The following is an 18,941-nucleotide window of genomic DNA, read 5'->3' as shown; positions in this document are numbered from 1 at the left end:
ATTGTATATGTATCAGGGCCGGATTTAAAAATTTGGCGCCCTGGGGCACTGACAAAAAATGCCGCCCCATCCCTGAATTTTTACTTATATCATTTTTCTTAAATTAAAATAACTATTTGATTGCAGAAAATTTATTACGCATTACATACTATAAATAGTGATGCTTGGCATCGTGAGTTAAGACAAATTGCTGGAACTTCCTGTACCAAAATTTTTTTTAAAGCAATCGCCCTGCTTTACCTGCGTAGAGACTAAATAAAGAAGCGCGTAAGCGCCGCCTCGCAGAATAACGGATAAATAATGTTACAGAACCCAAAGAAATTTAAAGAAAATTTATTCTTATTATTAAAATACCCGATAATTTGATCTATTGATCATTTTTGACCGCCAAATGTTTCTCTTTCAAATTTTTTGATTGAATCACCGACACTGCTGAACCTGCTTCTTACAAATTTAAGCAGTTCTTCATTTTGTCTGTACAAGTAAATTATTTTTGAATAATATTGGACGTTCCATTTCTCAAAAACTGAATTATTATTTTTGGCATTTTGGCCCGTCTATTGATCACTTTTGACCGCTAAATGTTTCTTTTTCAATTAATTTTATTGGATCACCGCTAGACCTGCCTCTCACATATTTAATCGGTTCTCCATTCTGTCTATACATGTACATTTTTTTAATGATATTGGACGTCCCGTTTCTCAAACACCGAATAATTTTTTTTGACATTTTGGTCCGTTTTTTCGAAACAGTTGGGCCTGCCTTGGCTAATAACTAATCAGCACGTCTCGCTATCAATAGGAATCGAATCATTCAGATAAAATTTATATTTTGATAAATTTAATAAATAAAAGTTAATAATTTTCAAAAAATCTCAAAATATAAATATAAAAAAAGGTTTTTTAAATTCAATTTTTCATTTTAAAAAAAAATTAAAGCTTTTTATAAAATGTAATTTTCAGTACGGAAAGTTTAAGTAACTTGCCGTAAGGCACAATACCATGCGTCACTAATTTAATTTTTTTCGGCGCTATAAGTTTGGAAGTTTACAAATTCGTCATCTTAAGAGGGCTCGAGATCTGAAGAACATATTTTTCTTAAACTTTCAACTCATTTACGAATCTATACTATACTAGCCAAATTGCCAAATTTTGCATTGCATTTGTATAATATTTTGTTAATTAAATTTCTTAAAATAAAAATTGTTACTAAAAAAATGAGTTAATTATATGGAATAGAATTTTTTTCTCACTATCCAAATTTTGCCGCCCTGAGCAGTAGTCCCGACTGCTCCTGCTGTAAATCCAGCACTGTATATATATATATATATATATATATATATATACGTATATATAATATATATATATATATATATATATATATATATATATATATATATCGTAACTATGAGTGCAAAAATTTTTAATTTGACAAACGTTTCGATTATTCTATATCTATTTCCTCTATGAATGCTCCTATCAGCGCCCTATTATTCGAATAAAACTCCAAGCGCCCGATGTATTTATTATTCAAAATTTCAGAAGTTTTAACAAATTTGCGGATGAGAATCCAGTGCAATCCCCGAAAGTATTATTCCAACAGCGGAACATTGCGGAAATGGAAGTGGAATATACTTTGTTTGTTTCTATTTTATTTTTTATGTTTTTTCATTTGAATCTACCCCTTTTTGCGCTTTACGCAAATCCTACTACTATAAATCGCCGCAAACGCATAGGTACTGCGATATATAATGCACAACGACCGTATATTACAAGAATTAATATTCGGGATATACTTTTAGACCTGTCGTAGGAAGATATGTTTTATGGCTGCAATGATGTATACAAACATAAAATAGATGAGAGCTGGTGATAAGTTTCTTCATTTAATAGGAAAGAAAATTTACATATTGGTAACGGGATCCAGGTCGTACCTGGAATGATGGTGCCTGCTCCAAACCCAAATTAGGCATATTTACGGGTTAACATCATTTCATCCTAATATGAACATTTATTTTACCTAAACAGATAGTCTAAGAGCTTTGTTCTTATAAAAACAATACAGTAAGTTAACTATCTATCAACAGATCCTGTCTAACAATAACATATTTTAAATAATTAATAATAATAATACACTGATAATTTAGTGCCTACTGCCAAAATCAACAAAGTTTACCGTTTATATTCCATTAAGTATTATATAAAAATATAGAAAAATTTCTTGACACCCCCATTAAATAATATCAAGTTTAAATTAAATAATTTTGTCTTGTGAAACATTTGATGTTCAACTTGTATTAATTGTTCTAATTGATAATAATATATAAACGACAAAATACCTTTATGAGCATTGTCTAAGATATTTTAGAAACGGCTTGATCAAAATACACGAAAATAAGTTAATTAATGCTGAAATATAATTCAGTTTATTGAAATTATAAATTCATCTCCAAAATCTGTTATAAAACACGTTCATTCCCAGTTCGGACACGCGTTGTAAATTGCTTAATTAAAAATTTAATTATCGATACCCAAAGGATTATTGATATTACTGTTCTGTGCGCCCTTGATGTAAGAAAATCGCTTTTTTTCCTATTTTTCTTGGATATACAATTTTACTGATAAAATTTTTGATTTAGTGCTCAAGTGCTCTGCACCTGGACAATTAATTCCCTGTATTTTTCTTCCCACAATAATCATATACATTCTTCTTCCTTTTGATCTTTTCAGTGCTTTTATTTTACCTTGAATGTTGTGGCGCACAAAATATTTGACTTAATATAGGTTGTATTTAAAATTAGTAATTTTAATGAATAATATATTTTTTTTAAGTATTAGAGGAATGTTATATAACGAATAATTATATTTGTAACTTTTGATAAAAATTATATTTTAGTTTCGATTCGTTCAACATCTTTCTCGAATCTGACTGTTTAAAACTATAAAATGTGTTAATACGCTCCTTAATTTTTATTTTCAAAAACTAAAAAAGTTAGTCACATTTTAGTTGAATTAAATAAACCGCAGCAATTTCTAGAATTTTATTTTTGTATTAAGTATCAAGAAATTTAAAAAAATTAGCTATTATTTGATGTACATTAGTGTTTTCAATCATGTGTATAACATCATAAGTAAACTTATAATATTTGTTAAAACGAATACAATTATTCAATAGATAATATTAAATTAAATTAAAATTCAAAATCAGTAGATTTTTAAGATATAAAACTATTAGTGTAATACTATTAATTTACTGTACATGACCGATTGGCGTATTTATAAATAAATAAACAAATAAATGATCACATATAAAATCTCTTCTAAAATTCACAGATTACAGTAAGTGATTTTTATACAGTAACTTTTTATTGATTACATTGACTTTTAATGGGTATTCAATAAGTGCATATATTTATATAACAAATAAAATAACAAATTATTCTAAAAACAATGAACAATTTGTTGTTGCCTTCTTTAAACTTGATAGTTGATCCTTAATCATGAACATAAACATATTGTTATAGAAGTAAATTTATATTCATACAGTGATCAATAAACTCATCCTCTGATCAAAAGTTTAGATTACACATATTTAATTGCAGAAATTTGAAATCAAAATATAATAATAAAATCAAAATATATAATAATCAAGTTCCAAATTTTTTTCCGATTTAAATTTACTTTCCTCTTGTATTTCCTAGGCAAATGTTTCTATACATTTTCGCGTAGAGAGTAAGGCTACAAAGCGTGCATGGTATAAGGAAAATATTATATTAGATTTATGTTGCAGTTTGTGTTTCTTTCAAGTGACGTATAATACAAGATAAACCCGCCTCAAAAGAAATATCTAAGCTACGTAAGACCACAGGTAAATATTTTCGCATAGTTTGGTGTTGTTTCGCAATATGAGCGCGAACTACCTATACGACGGCGATAAATTTATCTAGAAACACAAGAAGGGTTTAAAGTTGTACTTTATCTTAAATATATAACGCAAAAATTGTCATTGCAAATCGTGAAACAGATTTTACTATTGCATACTATTTGTACGTTTAGAGAAATACATATACGTGATATTTAATATACAATATAAGGTAGAGTTGGGCTTGAAATTTTGCGGGTTAAAAGATCCACCATAATTAATTTACAAACAAGCAAAGTAAAGAAATTTTGAATCATACTATTTGATAGTAAAAGGCAAAAGATGGGTAACTAGCCATCACCTAAATTCTTACGATGCCGATTTCAGGATGTATCAATATTCATTCCAAGGTTTTTTTCGTTGGTAGTATTTTTGGTGTTGAGCACTTGTCTTTAGTTTATGATATGAATTGTTTTGTGAAATGTATTGTTAATTTTAAGTTAATTTCAACAGTTTTTTATATAATCTCTACAAAATCTAATTTTTAGGTGGGGTAAAAAGAACCAACTGAGCGTTTACATTGGCAATGGTGTATAGAATAAGAAGTAGTGAGTAAGATGTAAACGAAGCGACTTCACAAGTGTTACATTAATAGTTATTCGATTTATGCTGATAAATATTTCTTTCCGAGTACACAATATAAAATTTAAAAAATGTTCCCATAAAAGTTGTATTTTAAATTGATTGAATTATAACTATTATTCGGCAAAATCCCTTTAAAATTAAAAAAATAACGTTGGAGCTTTTGTCACCTGGTTGTCTTTCTCTACTCCTCCCATAGGGCAGACAGGAACAGACGACAAATTTTAGAAAAATAATTTCAAATATAAAAAAAAAATTTCTATAATTATGAGTCAACTGAACATTTTACTGATTAGTTCGATAGTTCTTTGTTTGATACATGCCATGTAGTTCATTTAGTTTAGACTGTAAAATTACTAAAAGTGGAATTGGTCCTTTGAGCCCCGCCTTATCATATATTTCTGAGATTATAATAAATTGCTATCAAAAATGTATGATTAAAAATAAGGTGCATTTTGATTACACATTGATACATATAATTTGCAATCGATAAATCAAGATTAAAATATAAAAAAATTAAATTTCTTTTACTTCAAAACTTACCCCTCAGTTATAAATAATAACTTCGTCAATTTAAATTTAATTACATTTCAATTCATCAAAACTATACATTTCCAAAGGCTTATCGATTCTAATTCAATGCATACAGATCCGAATTGTATCCATTAGTTCAACATATTATAGCAAAGACAAAGTAAATTTGCATCCTCAAATGCTATTCTGTTGTCCGTGCCCGGGGGCTATATATTGGAATTGGAACGGAAATTTGACAATCGTTTGTTGCTTCGGCGGATATAATCTTTGAACGTTTCGATTGCTTTTCGATACATCGTATTATGTAATAATATTGAGCTTGGGAAATGGATTATTAGACTTTGTGCCCAATAGAACCCATATAACAACTGTATCTTTGAAATTTTCACAAATAATGTCCTTAATTTTTTTTTAAAATAATAGTAGGGGAGCTGAGCCGTACCCTGACACAACCGTACCGTGTACAAATGGTAGTGACAGCCAAACTATACTAATTTTGCAATAGGATCCAGAGGAAAAAAAAATAAAGTATGTTTTTTTGAACAAGTTTCCTTTATTACTTTCAGTCAGCGCTCTACATTTACCTGAGTTAAAACCCTCATTGCTTCTACAAAGTTAAAAGTAAGTACTTAAGGTGATAAAGGTGTTAAAATGAAGTGATCAAGGGATAGCTGGGTCCCATCCACCTTCAAATATTGTGTTAAATAATCTTAACTTTACTTGTTTTGAGATATTGTTGGTGGACCTACTTACCCGCAAACTTTCAAGCCCCGCACTACCCTCTTATAAATAAAAGAAAAAGTTACAATAGTTTATTATATACTTCTCCCAAAATCGAAACCATGTAAATCGCTCACTAATACAAATGTAAAATTTACCGTATGCAGAAAAAGTTAAAAACTGATTCTAGACATTTTGTGTTATTGGAAAAAATAAACTTATCAAGTAAAAAAAAAGTGCGCCTTCGGAGCGCCGCAAAGAAAACTAATATATACTACACAGTTTTCAGTACGTGCGTGCGTTCTTTTGCTGTTTGGAACTACTAGTGCCGTCGAAAATTCAAATTTTAGGCGATATAAATCAATTTATTTATATAGGTTTTAATCTGGATCTAAATTTCTATATTAACTTTACGTAGGGTAAGTAATGGTGATCGCAAAAAAATTGAAAATAAATATTTTTACATATCTTTACGTTTCAAAATCTTCTGAACATTCTGGAATACCTTAGCAAAAAAAATTAAATATATGCGTATGTGTGTCGATTCAAATTTTTGTCAACGAATGTGAACACAAATCAGCCGATTTGAATAATTCAAGAAGCACTTGATTCGTACTGATGGGAAGACGTGCTGATTCCAGCCATACGGAAGATACGGGTCAACGAGTGCCAGAAATGGTAATTTAGTTTTTGAGTTAACGGAGCGTCGGAATTGAATGATTTAGAAAACATATTATTTGCATTCATAAAATAAAAAAACTTATAATAATAATTTTTGTATAATTTTTTGCGAAGGCGGGTATAGCTGTTTTGGCCCAACAAATCCAAAATTTAAATATTAATATAAAGTACTTTAGTAAGAAAGTGAAGATAATTTCCGTGTTCGTATTTTCGAAATTTAAAGGTTAAAGTAAAAAAGTAAAGTAAAAAAGTCTGAAAATGAACTAACAATAATCATTCTTGTGTTTGTTTCTTCAAAATTTAAATATTAAAAGTAAAAAAATGCTATTTGACGGCCAAAAATGATCACTTGAAATATGCACAAGAAATTAATAAGATATTTTATACAGATTTTAATGATAAGTACATATTTTGTTTTCATTTTTACGGATTACGTAATAATATTTTTAACTCTCCTTAGGGTTAAGTAACCGTCATTGAGTTATTGTAATCGTCTAAAATTCGAAATTGAAAATTTTTATATATCTTCACGTTTTAAAGGTTTCTGAACATATTGGCGTATCTTAGAAAAAAATGTATGTATGGCATGTGTGTGTGTGTGCTTATGTATGGATATGATTTTTTGTCCACGTTTTTGGGAGCACGGATAAACCGATTTGAAATATTCAAAAAGCAAAATATTCCAATTGATAGGAACACGTGGTGATTAGATTTTAGCAAAAGTCCGTCCAGTCGTTTCAGAGATATGATACAGGAGAAGCAAGCAGAAAATGAAAGTCGAGTTTTTGAGGGAATGGAGCATCCGATTTGAATGAATTAAAAAACATTTAGTTTGCAATGATGGGGAGAAGTGGTGATTAGTTTTTAACAGAGACTGGTACAGGCGTTTTGGAGATACAAAGCTAAATATGCGAAGAATGACAATTATTGAAGAAAATATTCGATTTGAATTCTTAAAAAAACCTTTTACTTGCTTTGATGAAATTTTTGGAAATAACAAAAAAAATTTTTTAATATATTTATAACGGGAAGTTCCAGCAATTTGTTTTAAGGCATGATGCCATACAACACTATACCTACTTATATACCTACTTACCATTTTAATAGAAACTATTCTTAGAGATATGTAGCCCTAATTAGAAAAAAAATCATTATCCCTATTGAAATCAATCGAACTCAGGTAAACGTCCCAGTCACACCAGCATCTATTTTTTCCACCACTAGTTTGGACTTTTATATGAAGAAAGTTTCAAAAGCTTCAGCAGTTCTGTAATGCAGTGACATCGTGCGCCATCAGGGGAATGAAATAAATAGAGAAACTGGCGCAGGGGACGGCGCACGGCCAACAAAAGGCGACCGCGATAAATGAGGAAAAATGTCTCGGAGCGTGCATTCTACCACAAAGAGTTTCATACTTACACCGGCCGGATTATTATGGAAACGGTCGAATGCTTCGGCTGAAAGGCTACAAATATCAAATTTATTTCGAATTCGAACGAAGTCAGCTGGTGGATAGAGTAGAAATGGAGGAAGTAGACTTTCTATAACTCGCGACATAATTGTTGAACTTTAAACCATACATGTAAGTAGAATAGGAATCAGAACATGAGGTTCCTATGAGTTGTTGTGATGATACTTCTTAATTTCGAAGTTTTTTAAAATACAACCCAACGCTAAGAATTTTGCAAAATATCAGTATTTCTATAATTACAAAATCATCACCTAGAACCTAAAGTTTTGTTAAAAAATTCTGTCTAGTGATTTATTAGAATTGCAAAAGAAAGAAAAGTCACTTTCCTCAGCAAATTACCTAGGAAGATCTTCTGATGATTCTGACACAATGTAAGTATGGACAGTATGTCTATAATGATATGTACCATATTTGTGTAAACTCATTTAGGTATAAAGATAGACGCAACAAACGCACAATTTGAAATTCGGCTTGTGGAACAAAGTTAAAGTCTAAATTTCAAATATGACTGTGTGTGGATCAGAGATGTAAATTCTATGATGGACCGATAAAAACTACCCTCCAAAATTTCGAACTCATATTGCAAAAAAGTGCCTTCTATGCGATGAAAAATGAAGGATTTAAAGCAGTACAATATATTAACAAATTCCGGTAGCAAAAGTATAGATGAACCAGTTTGAGAACTAAATAGTGGTCTATGAAAAATTGAAGAAGAGTAAATTGTGGTGCTTTCACACAGTAAACCAACTTTCAGCAAAGAAAAACTTGTAAGAAATAATTTACAGGACTTTTCCTATCATATTTTCAGCTGATAATCGACAAAATATTTGATTTGTTTTCGAAGTCATCGGTTATTTTTAAAGATATCCTGCAATTTCTGAGATACGCCAATGAAAACTTGTTTTTTCATTACTTTTACTTCAAATGTGTATGTATTTTGTTCACGAACTTCCGAAATAATTATATACTATTATTATTAACTTCCCGCAGGGTAAGTTATTGTAATCGGCCAAAAATTGAAATTGAAAATTTTTACATTTCTTTACGTTTTGAAGGATTCTAAACGTTTTGGCATACCTCAAAACAATGGATGTGTGTGTATGTATGTATGGATACAATTTTTCGGTCACCTTTTCGGGCGTACGGATCAACCGATTTGAATGGTTTAAAAAACATTCGATTTTTATTGATAGGGAGATGTGCTGATTAGTTTTTTGCAAAGGCAAGTCCACCTGTTTTGGAGAAATGGAGCAATGAGTGCAGAAAAAAGAAATCGAGTTTTTAAGAGATCGGAACATCCGTTTTTAATGATCCTAAAAACATTCAATTTGTAATGACGGGAAAAAGTGGTGATTAGTTTTTAGCAAAAGCAGGTCTTGCGGATTCGGAAATGCAAAAAATGTGTAAGAATATGTTTTACTTTATTTCAAAGAAGAAACATGACGGTTTTCTAAATTTTCATTAAATGTTAAATTTTTGCAACAATTTCCAATTTTTGGTATTATGATATGTATATTTTTTGTTATAGGAATATATATTTTTGGCAATACATAAAACTATGAAGATGATTGCTGAATTTTTTGCAATTAAGAAATCAAATAATTTTTAAATCTTATTAATATGTTAGGTGAATATGAATCATATACTAGTGAAATAGATAGAACAGAATTCAATTACATTAAATAACATATAAATTTTTATAACTAATAAAATAAACTGAAAACCAATTTATAATAAAAAAGATTTACGATCAAAACTATTTTATAGTAAATATATTTCCAGTATAAATATCCGAATAAAATTTGATATAAAATATATTTGATTACGAAATACTTTTTAAAATACGAATCAAATAACATCGTTAATTTTAGTGCACTCTAAACTTTTTACTAGCTGTAAATATTTATTATCTTTTACGTTGTATATCTTTATTGCAGTTTGAGATAAGTTTCTAGTGAAACGTTTTTATCTATCGATTTGGAAACTGAACTTTTATTAAATATTGAGTTTGCACTAAATTATATATTAATCAAAATATCTATTTTAATATTTAATGAAATAATAGGAAAATTCATTATTATCAAAATTTACCAATGTGACCCCTGTCTTCACGCTCTCTCAAAACCAATTATGAATAAGTATATAATTTTGTATTGCAAAATATCTAATAAAATTGTTTAATTTGCGATTTTGTCATATAATTGCCATTAAAATTCTTAGTATAAAGCAGTATCTAAAACTATTTCTAAAATTTATGCAATTATTACTCACTTCTGCTGGAAACGAATAACCTCCTACACTATGTTCAGAGCCGAATTGGTCGTGGAGCCCGTAATGAATATGAATTTCCTGAAACCGATATCTGTAAGATAAGGGCCCTCCTGTTAAGTTTACATGAGGGGCCCCTCCACCAATTCCTCCAGGATTGGACTCGTTGTCCGCACTGAATATCACAGAATGGCCAGTGTTTAATATACTTCCACTTATCTGAAAGGAAAAATAAATAAATTAAGATAAAGAAATAGAGAGATAATAATGATTAAGATAAAGAATAGAGATAATTAAGATTAAGAAATTAAGAGCGTGGCCTATAATCAATTTTCATAATTAATTAAATCAATTTTTGTATACCTATAACATTTTAGAATGTCCATAGGCTACGAACTCCATGATTGTGCAAAGATTTATCAAGATTTTCAAAAATTCTACAATTAATTACGAAAAAAGCTAATTTAATTAATCAAAAGCAAATATTATAATAAATAATATATGTTGATGATTGTATCTCTAATAACAAATAATAAAAAACGCATTTTGCTAACAATGATGGTAACAAAACTAGACGCGTAGAGCTTCAATTGCCAATAGCATTTACTAATCGTATACATAAAATTGCTACTGACAAATTATTTTCAAGCTTATAATTACAATGTATATAACTTCTTCGTCGATCGATAAGACAAATAATCAAATTGAGCCAGAAAACATTACACTATTTCTTCTTTACTGAAGCAATATACGGGATAGTTGCACTTCTCAGACGTCCCCAAGAGTATATATCCATTGGTGCATATTGGAAGCAATTTATAATTCATGCAGCCGAAAAGGACGCTGTAAAACAAAATGGGTATCGGAAATATTTTATGTCCTCTTCACATTTATGACCTCAGATGAATGGAGGAAACGTTTTATAAATCGAAATATTTTGATCAAAATGATGGCAATATCTAAGATAGAAAAAGACAGAAGACATGTTATAGAATTCATTGCATTTGACTCGGTATCGTTATTGAATTTATACAAAATTGAAAAAAATCATTGATAGTTATTAATTTTTTTATAATTTTGCTTCAGGGTATTTTGACCGATTTTGACCTAATTTTCTCACTCACTAGAAATTTTAGCAGTAATTATTTATACTATGATATTAATCAAAATATCACACCAGTTAAAAAAAATCACCACTATGTTTTTTTTATAGCCCGGCTAGCTCAGTCAGATTATGAGACTCTTAATTTTAGGCTCTTGGGTTCGAGCCCCACTTAAGTTCGAGGGTACTTAAAATTTCTATCCTTAGTTGATACGCAACTGGATGTGTCTACTAATTTGTAATCAATATTATTGCTTCTATTTTATTATTATGTTATTTAATCATAAATAGAGAGCAGAATTAAGTTTAACAAAAATGTTTTTTATAAACAAAACTACTATATATAAAAATCTACAGAAAATATGCATCAAATTATAATCAAAGATATATTTAAATTTCCTAAAATTACTTAACGTTAGCATGTAATTTAAATTTATTCTTCAATAGAAGTATCTTCCAAAAATGATTTATGTTAACGATTAGTATTAACAAATGTTAAAATTGTATGAATGATAATCATATGAGTGTATAATAATTACCATTTTCTAACAAATTGGCCTATCAATTGCAAATATTACAAATTGCAAATTCGAATAAATTGTAATGTTGTTTAATAAGAAATATATAATTATTAAAAATTAATTGTTCAACTTACTCTATGCTTATCAATGTGCAAGGGCCTCAGATTTGGATCGAACAAAAGTTTGTCAGGCTCCAGATTTACGGGTGATTGCCTTCGACCTTTGTTACATAGTGACCATTCAGGGTTTATTAGACCCCAAAATGCAGGACCTAAAAAAAGATTTATGTGAAACTCATTTTATTATATATATTTTATATATATATATATATATATATATATATATATATAAATATACATTAAATTGAAAATCAATCAAATGGAACGTCTGTAGTGTTGGAAAATCGAATCGTTGTCGCAGACCTCAGACTTGTCTTCAGGCAAAAAATCGCTTCAGTTATTTCCTACTCATTTTTTATTAATAATTAGGTACATTCAGGAAGTAAGATTTGTGAAAAAAATAAAGAATTTTTCATCAATTTTATTGATTCTACAAAAAATTCTCTGGACTGTATTTCTTGGTTCGTAGTACCACATTTTGAGAGCATTCAGATAAAAAATGTAGAAGTAATCTCATTAAATATGTTTCTAAGCTTGTAATTTTTATATGAAAGTTATGTATCCATATGAATATTGATGACAACCTTATAAAAATATTTGATGTTTAATGAAATTTGCAATATCTATTGAAATTACAACTAAAGCAAACGAGATTCTTCCATATCTTGCTTTGTAATATACGAGAAAAAATAAATAAAGGTTATTGACATTTAATACTCAAAAATTCTAAATATTTCAAAATTGCCACAGTAACACCAACTATTTTTTTTTTAAAAAAAAGATAATTTTATAAAACTCTTTAATAATTTATTTATTTCTAGACATCAAGATAACAATGGTTAAAGCTTATTTATGTAAGAGAGTGTTACAGCAATTCTCCTTAAGGCTATACTAGGTTTGAATAGTTTAACACAGTATTCACACATTTTAGAAACCTTTAATTATGGACATAATGCATTTTATAAAACATTTTTGATCTTAATAAATTTTATGATGTTTTGAACGCCATTAGACTACATATAGAAATCGGACTAGAGTTTTGCGACTCATTGCCTCGATTAGTTCTATCTACCATGTGTTTCTCAGAATACCATTTTAGGAACCTTTGGATGTGAAATATAGATATAATCCCTTATGATGAGATAGTTATAGCGACAAAACATAAACGGTAGTAGGATTTAGTGTGTCAACACGCTCAAAACGCTTATATGCGAATGAACAGGGAATACGCTGCGCTTTGTTAGACAGTAACAACGTGTAGACAACTTTATGCTCGGTGAATAACTGCCTTTGAATTAGTATGTCATAGGAATGTTTGACGCAAAACCCTAAACTTGTACTCTAAAACCCTGGGTCTTATAAGACCTCCAAATGTAATTTACATTTTTATATATTTTTCTACCTATTCGATGATCTGCTGCACACATTTCAACGCGCAATCTAAGTTATAACACTGGTAAACCTTTCCACTTGTATAAGATAATTTATATATCTATAATATATCTTATAAATCTTATCAAAGAAGTATAAAAATATATTATGAGGTATACATATTTCAAGAGTTTATGATCTTTTTAACTGCTTTTTCAACTTGAAGTTGGATTTAGAATAACCAAGTAAGAGAGACTGGGTACGGTTGTGTCAGAGGTTACAGTAGAGATTGTAGTCATGAAAGCTTAACTATACTGATTTTGAAATAGAGCCCGAAGAAAAAAAATGAGGTACGTTTGTTCGAACAAGTTTTCTTCATTGCTAAACTATTTTGATCTTTATAGCCATTATTTTCAATCTATGTTTATGCCGCCCTGGAGGTGTGGACGTTTTTAACATTTTCATTTTAACATAGAGAAATGTTCAAATTACCATTTGACTTACTTTACTCCAAACTATCTGATAACTTAAGGGGATGTTCTAGTGTAGAAATTAAAAAAAATCGTTTTTTTTTATTTTCATATTTTCAAAGTTTAACTATCTAAGAATATGGGTACGAGAAGGTTTTTGACATCATTGTAGAATGATAATCTTTTAATTTCTTTTATTTCGGATGCCTAGGAGGGCTGAAATCATGTCAAGACTAAGGTGCCAATTTTTTGAGACCACCCACTTCATTAGCTGCCAGCTTTTACAATTTTCAACTTTTTAATTTTTTTAATTTTTGTTTTGTATTTTAATAATATTAATATACAAGTGGTGAAAAAATGGATAGTGAATATATTCATTGTTTTTTTTTTACAACACTTTAAAAATGACCTAAAATTCATTGCTCTACACTAGAGTACCCCCTTAACAAAATTATAGCACAACCGTACCTAGTCTACCCTACATTCTCAACAGTATTTCCAATATCCCATCCTAGAATTGTTTGTTACACCACGAAAGCTTAAACCTCTCATGACTTCAAGTTTCGAATCATAAACCTTAAACTTTTTTCTGGTTTCAACTGAACTTTAAAATGGTTGCGGATCGACCGAACGATAAAAAACTGCGCAAATGGAAGTAGTTTTGCAAAACGTTCCATTTGCAATATATCTTCGATTGGAAAATGTGCGAAATCCAAAGTATTATATTGGAGATTGTTATATTAGGCTGAAGATATATATATATATATATATATATATATATATATATACATTTTTGCTGCTGAATTAATTATACTTGAAGTTCAAAATCTAAGTATGAGAAAGTATCAAGCAAAAAATTATGAAATTTTGGCTAAATTATACATACCAAACTTGGATAATACACAAGCAACAATAGTATAATTGACAAATATAAAACAAAGTCAGTTAAAAAACTAAAAATTAATTAAATTTAAATATTTTTTATAAAACTATAATATTTATTCAGTCATTCAGTCAAAATTCTGATGGAGGATTTATTTCGTGTAAATACTTTTGAAATAATTTTACTTTGAATTTTTATAGTATCTTAGAATCTACACCTTTTAAATTTCGATCGAATGTTTTTTTTCTTCAAAACATATGATTAAATAATTCTCAAAGCTTTGCTTTTATATTGATGATTGACAATATAATATGCTGCTGCATATTGATATTAAATTAATTTTGTTAAATACCTAAAGTTTTTATTCTACTGAAGATTTAAAAGTTGTCAAATTCAGGCCAAATCTTGTATATTATATTTTTGCAGTTTATAACAAAATTCTTGATAGTTTCACTTACAAATTATTTGCAAAACTTTATACATTTTTCTGTGAACTAAATTTATCTCGAAAAGTTCCTAGTTGTACAAGTGCTTTCCCACGAATGGTTTTTGTGCAATTTGAGAAGTATTAAAACTTATTTTATTATAATATTAATATTTTATAGTAAGCATATGTGATCTTTAGTTCGAAATATAATATTATAATGGTCCAAAAATATAAATGCATTACTCAGAAGTACTTGAATTTTAATTAAAATTATTTTGTGAATAAATAGTGGCATAACAACATTAGGTTTACTAAAATATATTTCTAATAAAAAACAATTTAATTTATGAACAATATATTGACAATGGTTTTAACTTATTATTTTTAAATTGAATAAAATGTCTTTGAAAAAATAACGTGATTAATGTCGATGGTTTTAACTTGATATTCTGGTTTCAAATTATCGTAAATAGCCATTGCAAATAATATTACTATTGTGTCAACGTAATGCGAATCGATTAAATTATATGAAAATACATAAGTACAGTTGAAAACATAATTGCTTGAACATAAAGTTTATGTTACAAGTTTTGGATGAAAATTGTAGGCAAAGTTTATGCAAAAACCCGCCTTTCTGCTGCTTCTGGGGTCGTCAAATATATTTTGTTTGAAATTACGATTTTATTAAATGTCGTAAATAAAGCAATGGATACAAGAACAACTTGACTTCAAACGGGCGATACGATTTAATTGAGAGCCATCGTGTGTTTCTGCTTTCAAAATTAGCATTGTAGAATAGAATTAATTTCAACGTCTTATTTTTAAGATACTCTTTGCTATATTTAATTTATGTTAATTATTTTGAATTAAATTTGCGATGAATTTGCGTCTGAGATGCAATTAATTTTATGTAACAGTGTGTTCTTGCTTGGTCCAAAATTTTCATAGCATCATATCATAGTTAATGAATTGCAAGATTAATTGCAAAAATAAAAAAAAAATAGAGATTACAAATTGAGACTTAATACATCATCAAATATATAAATAAACATACCGTACAGATAAAAAAATGGTATTTAAATTGCAAAGTTCGTTCCAATACATATATGGTTGCACGACGAGAAAGCATTTTGTAGATATTTGTTATTCATATTTTTGAGTAAAATTTGAATATATGGCTCTTATACATACCAAGTTTGAGACAATAAATGTGTCTGTTTTAGAAAGAAAAAGTACACGTTGTTCCTAGAGTTTTCTCTAACTTATGATTTGATCCTATTCTTGTTTGCAGTTGATACTATCTGCATTTTGTTTAAAAAATTTATGAAAAATATGTGAAAATTTTCACTTATTATAATAGATATTAATTATTATTAATAATAGGAATTATTAATTCCAATATTAATAGCTTAAAAATGCACTATCAAGACTACAGTTTATGAAATCTGAAGAATATACTAAAAGAATGTTACATTATAAAGTATTGTCAGTATTTTCATATTTATTTATGAAAATTGCAAAACTAATATATTTTGTTTGCAATATTTTATTAAAATAAAAAATGTGAAAAAATATTGGATTTAATTATCCCTTATTATATTATTATTATATTATTCATTCCAATATTTCTAGGTTAAAAAGTCATTACCAAAGCAACTTTTTCTGTAACCTGAAGAATATACCAAATGAATGTTATATTATGATTAGCAGTATTTTTATTTTTATTTGTTGAAATTGCAAATTTGAATGTTCATACATTTGTTCCAATATGAATTCAATGAACTTTGTTACTTTATATTTGAAAAGGAAATCATACGATATATACAAAACGATATACGAAAAATGTAATGGAAATTTTTATTATTAAATAATTATATATATATATATATATATATATATATGCACACTCTATTGATCAATCTCATATTCACTTGTCATTTACGATTATTAGTAAATATGCAGCTCCTATTTTTATTGGTCAATATTTATAAGATCCAAAGCATTTTTTTTCAAAAATATCACAGAGACATCATTGCAACAATTTTTTCAGAAATATCATAATTAAGTTAAAGTAGATATTAAATCCTTGATGCCTCAAATTACATCGGCAGTAAAATCTTAAATATAATACAAATGTACGGCACGTAAGAATATACATATTACATGGCGTATATTATTTTATTGCCGCCGTTCTGTAATGAAAGTTTCTGAGTGTATCTACGTGAGTAACTTTAATCACGGACCCAGACACAAGCAGTATATCAAGGAAATTAAATTCAGAAAATAACATTAATATTTGTACACGATATCGTATTTTCTATAGCCAGACACGCTCAAGACATACTAATTAGAAGAGGATCCTCCTCTGCTTGTACATCATAGACCAGATATATATATATATATATATATATATATATTTATATATATATAATTTATATATTTATATTAATTTAGGGTTGTCCTAATTATGGATATTTTTGAATTTCTTTGCTCCTATGGGTTCAAATGCTTCAAAATTGACAACACAGTTCTCAGAAAATTTTAGATCTTAACATTAACTTTAAGATAGTCCGCACTCCAACCAAAGATTTTAATGTTTTCATTTATATTTTTGCATTAACTCCTGGTTATATCGCTGTAACTCATTCAAATAGTACTTGCCAAAATTCTGTAGAAAAATTGTTCTCTATTTTTTAATTTTTCAAAAATATTTTCTCGTTTGACGAAAATTTTCATTCTTCGAGAGCTGTTTTTAAGTGAGCAAATGAAAAGAACGCGTTGTTGTTAAAAAGCCTTTTTTCTTTAGCAAAAGTTTGTTTAAAAATATCACATTAGCTAGCATCTAAAATTTACTTATCAAGATCTCATTGGATAATAATAATCTACAAAAAAATATTATTAGCTTCACTTATAGCTACAAAAATTTATCCTTTCTTAAAGTGCAAAAAACCCCAGACAAATAAATCTTGCGATAGAATTATATTATAATTTTATATATAGTCTTAAGAGGAAATTTAAAGAATAAAGTTTTTCAAACTCTTCTAACGAGCTTATTTCACGCCGCTGAACATAATGTGATTTCACATTCATTAGGAGCGAATCTAACTCACAACTTAAAGCCAGAGCCAGGCAAATATATTAATATAGTAAAGGTTTATAGCGCCTGAAACTACTTTAGAACACAATTAAATGGATACTTTGTTCTGACAAAAATAGTACTAGAATCACATTTTAATATTTGTGCTATATTTCCTATTTCAATCTCTATTTGCATAGAAACTTTTAAAATGTAATTAACAAATAATGTTTATTGAATTAAAATATTCTGAATGCATATAATTAGAATATATGAAATTGTATAAATTTTATATATGTTATTGAATTATTGTCAATTTATTCAAATGTGCAATATAGTAAGTAAAAAGATGATAAATACATTCCTTCGAACATTTATTTATTTATTTACTCAATTCTATGCATAAAATATAATAAATTTTGTTTAAAATTCTTTACTGGAGCCTTTGTATTAATTTTTGGTATATTCAGCCAAAGATTATAATTAATTAAAGTAATTAATTAAATACCTTCCACGAGTAGTTAATTAAGGTTTTAGGAGATGTTTCCTGTCTCTAATTGATATTATATCAAGATTAAAATAAAACTTGTTCAAATATATATGTAAATTTAAAAGAATTTTAAAATATCCATAAAGATCTTATATCAGAATGGATTAATTAAATACCTCCCTAAAATATCATATAGATATTTAAATATTTTGATATTATAACTTGATATAAAATGTAGATTTTATTACATATTTTTACCCAAAGTGGTGCTATATATATGCTGTTAATTTGTGTTTTCATGTTTT

General features: G+C 28.0%; 1 protein-coding gene across 2 annotated transcripts in view; it reads right to left on the bottom strand.

Annotated features, from left to right (window-relative positions):
* LOC113372261 (carbonic anhydrase-related protein 10-like) overlaps nt 1–18,941 on the bottom strand; it is a 448,128-nt gene that overhangs the window by 35,220 nt on the left and 393,967 nt on the right. For both annotated transcript variants that reach the window (XM_026612587.1, XM_026612586.1), the window contains exons 5-6: nt 11,935–12,071; nt 10,181–10,396 (exon numbers count right to left, since the gene is read on the bottom strand). In XM_026612587.1, coding sequence (XP_026468372.1) covers nt 10,181–10,396; nt 11,935–12,071 — 353 coding nt within the window. The remainder of the gene's footprint in view (nt 1–10,180; nt 10,397–11,934; nt 12,072–18,941) is intronic.

Source organism: Ctenocephalides felis, unplaced genomic scaffold, assembly GCF_003426905.1.
Source record: "Ctenocephalides felis isolate EL2017-DRISC unplaced genomic scaffold, ASM342690v1 CF-g0.4_SCAFFOLD_01604, whole genome shotgun sequence".
NCBI lineage: Eukaryota > Metazoa > Arthropoda > Insecta > Siphonaptera > Pulicidae > Ctenocephalides > Ctenocephalides felis.
The sequence above is the reverse complement of the archived record's forward strand: the minus strand, read 5'-3'. Positions and strand labels throughout refer to the sequence as shown.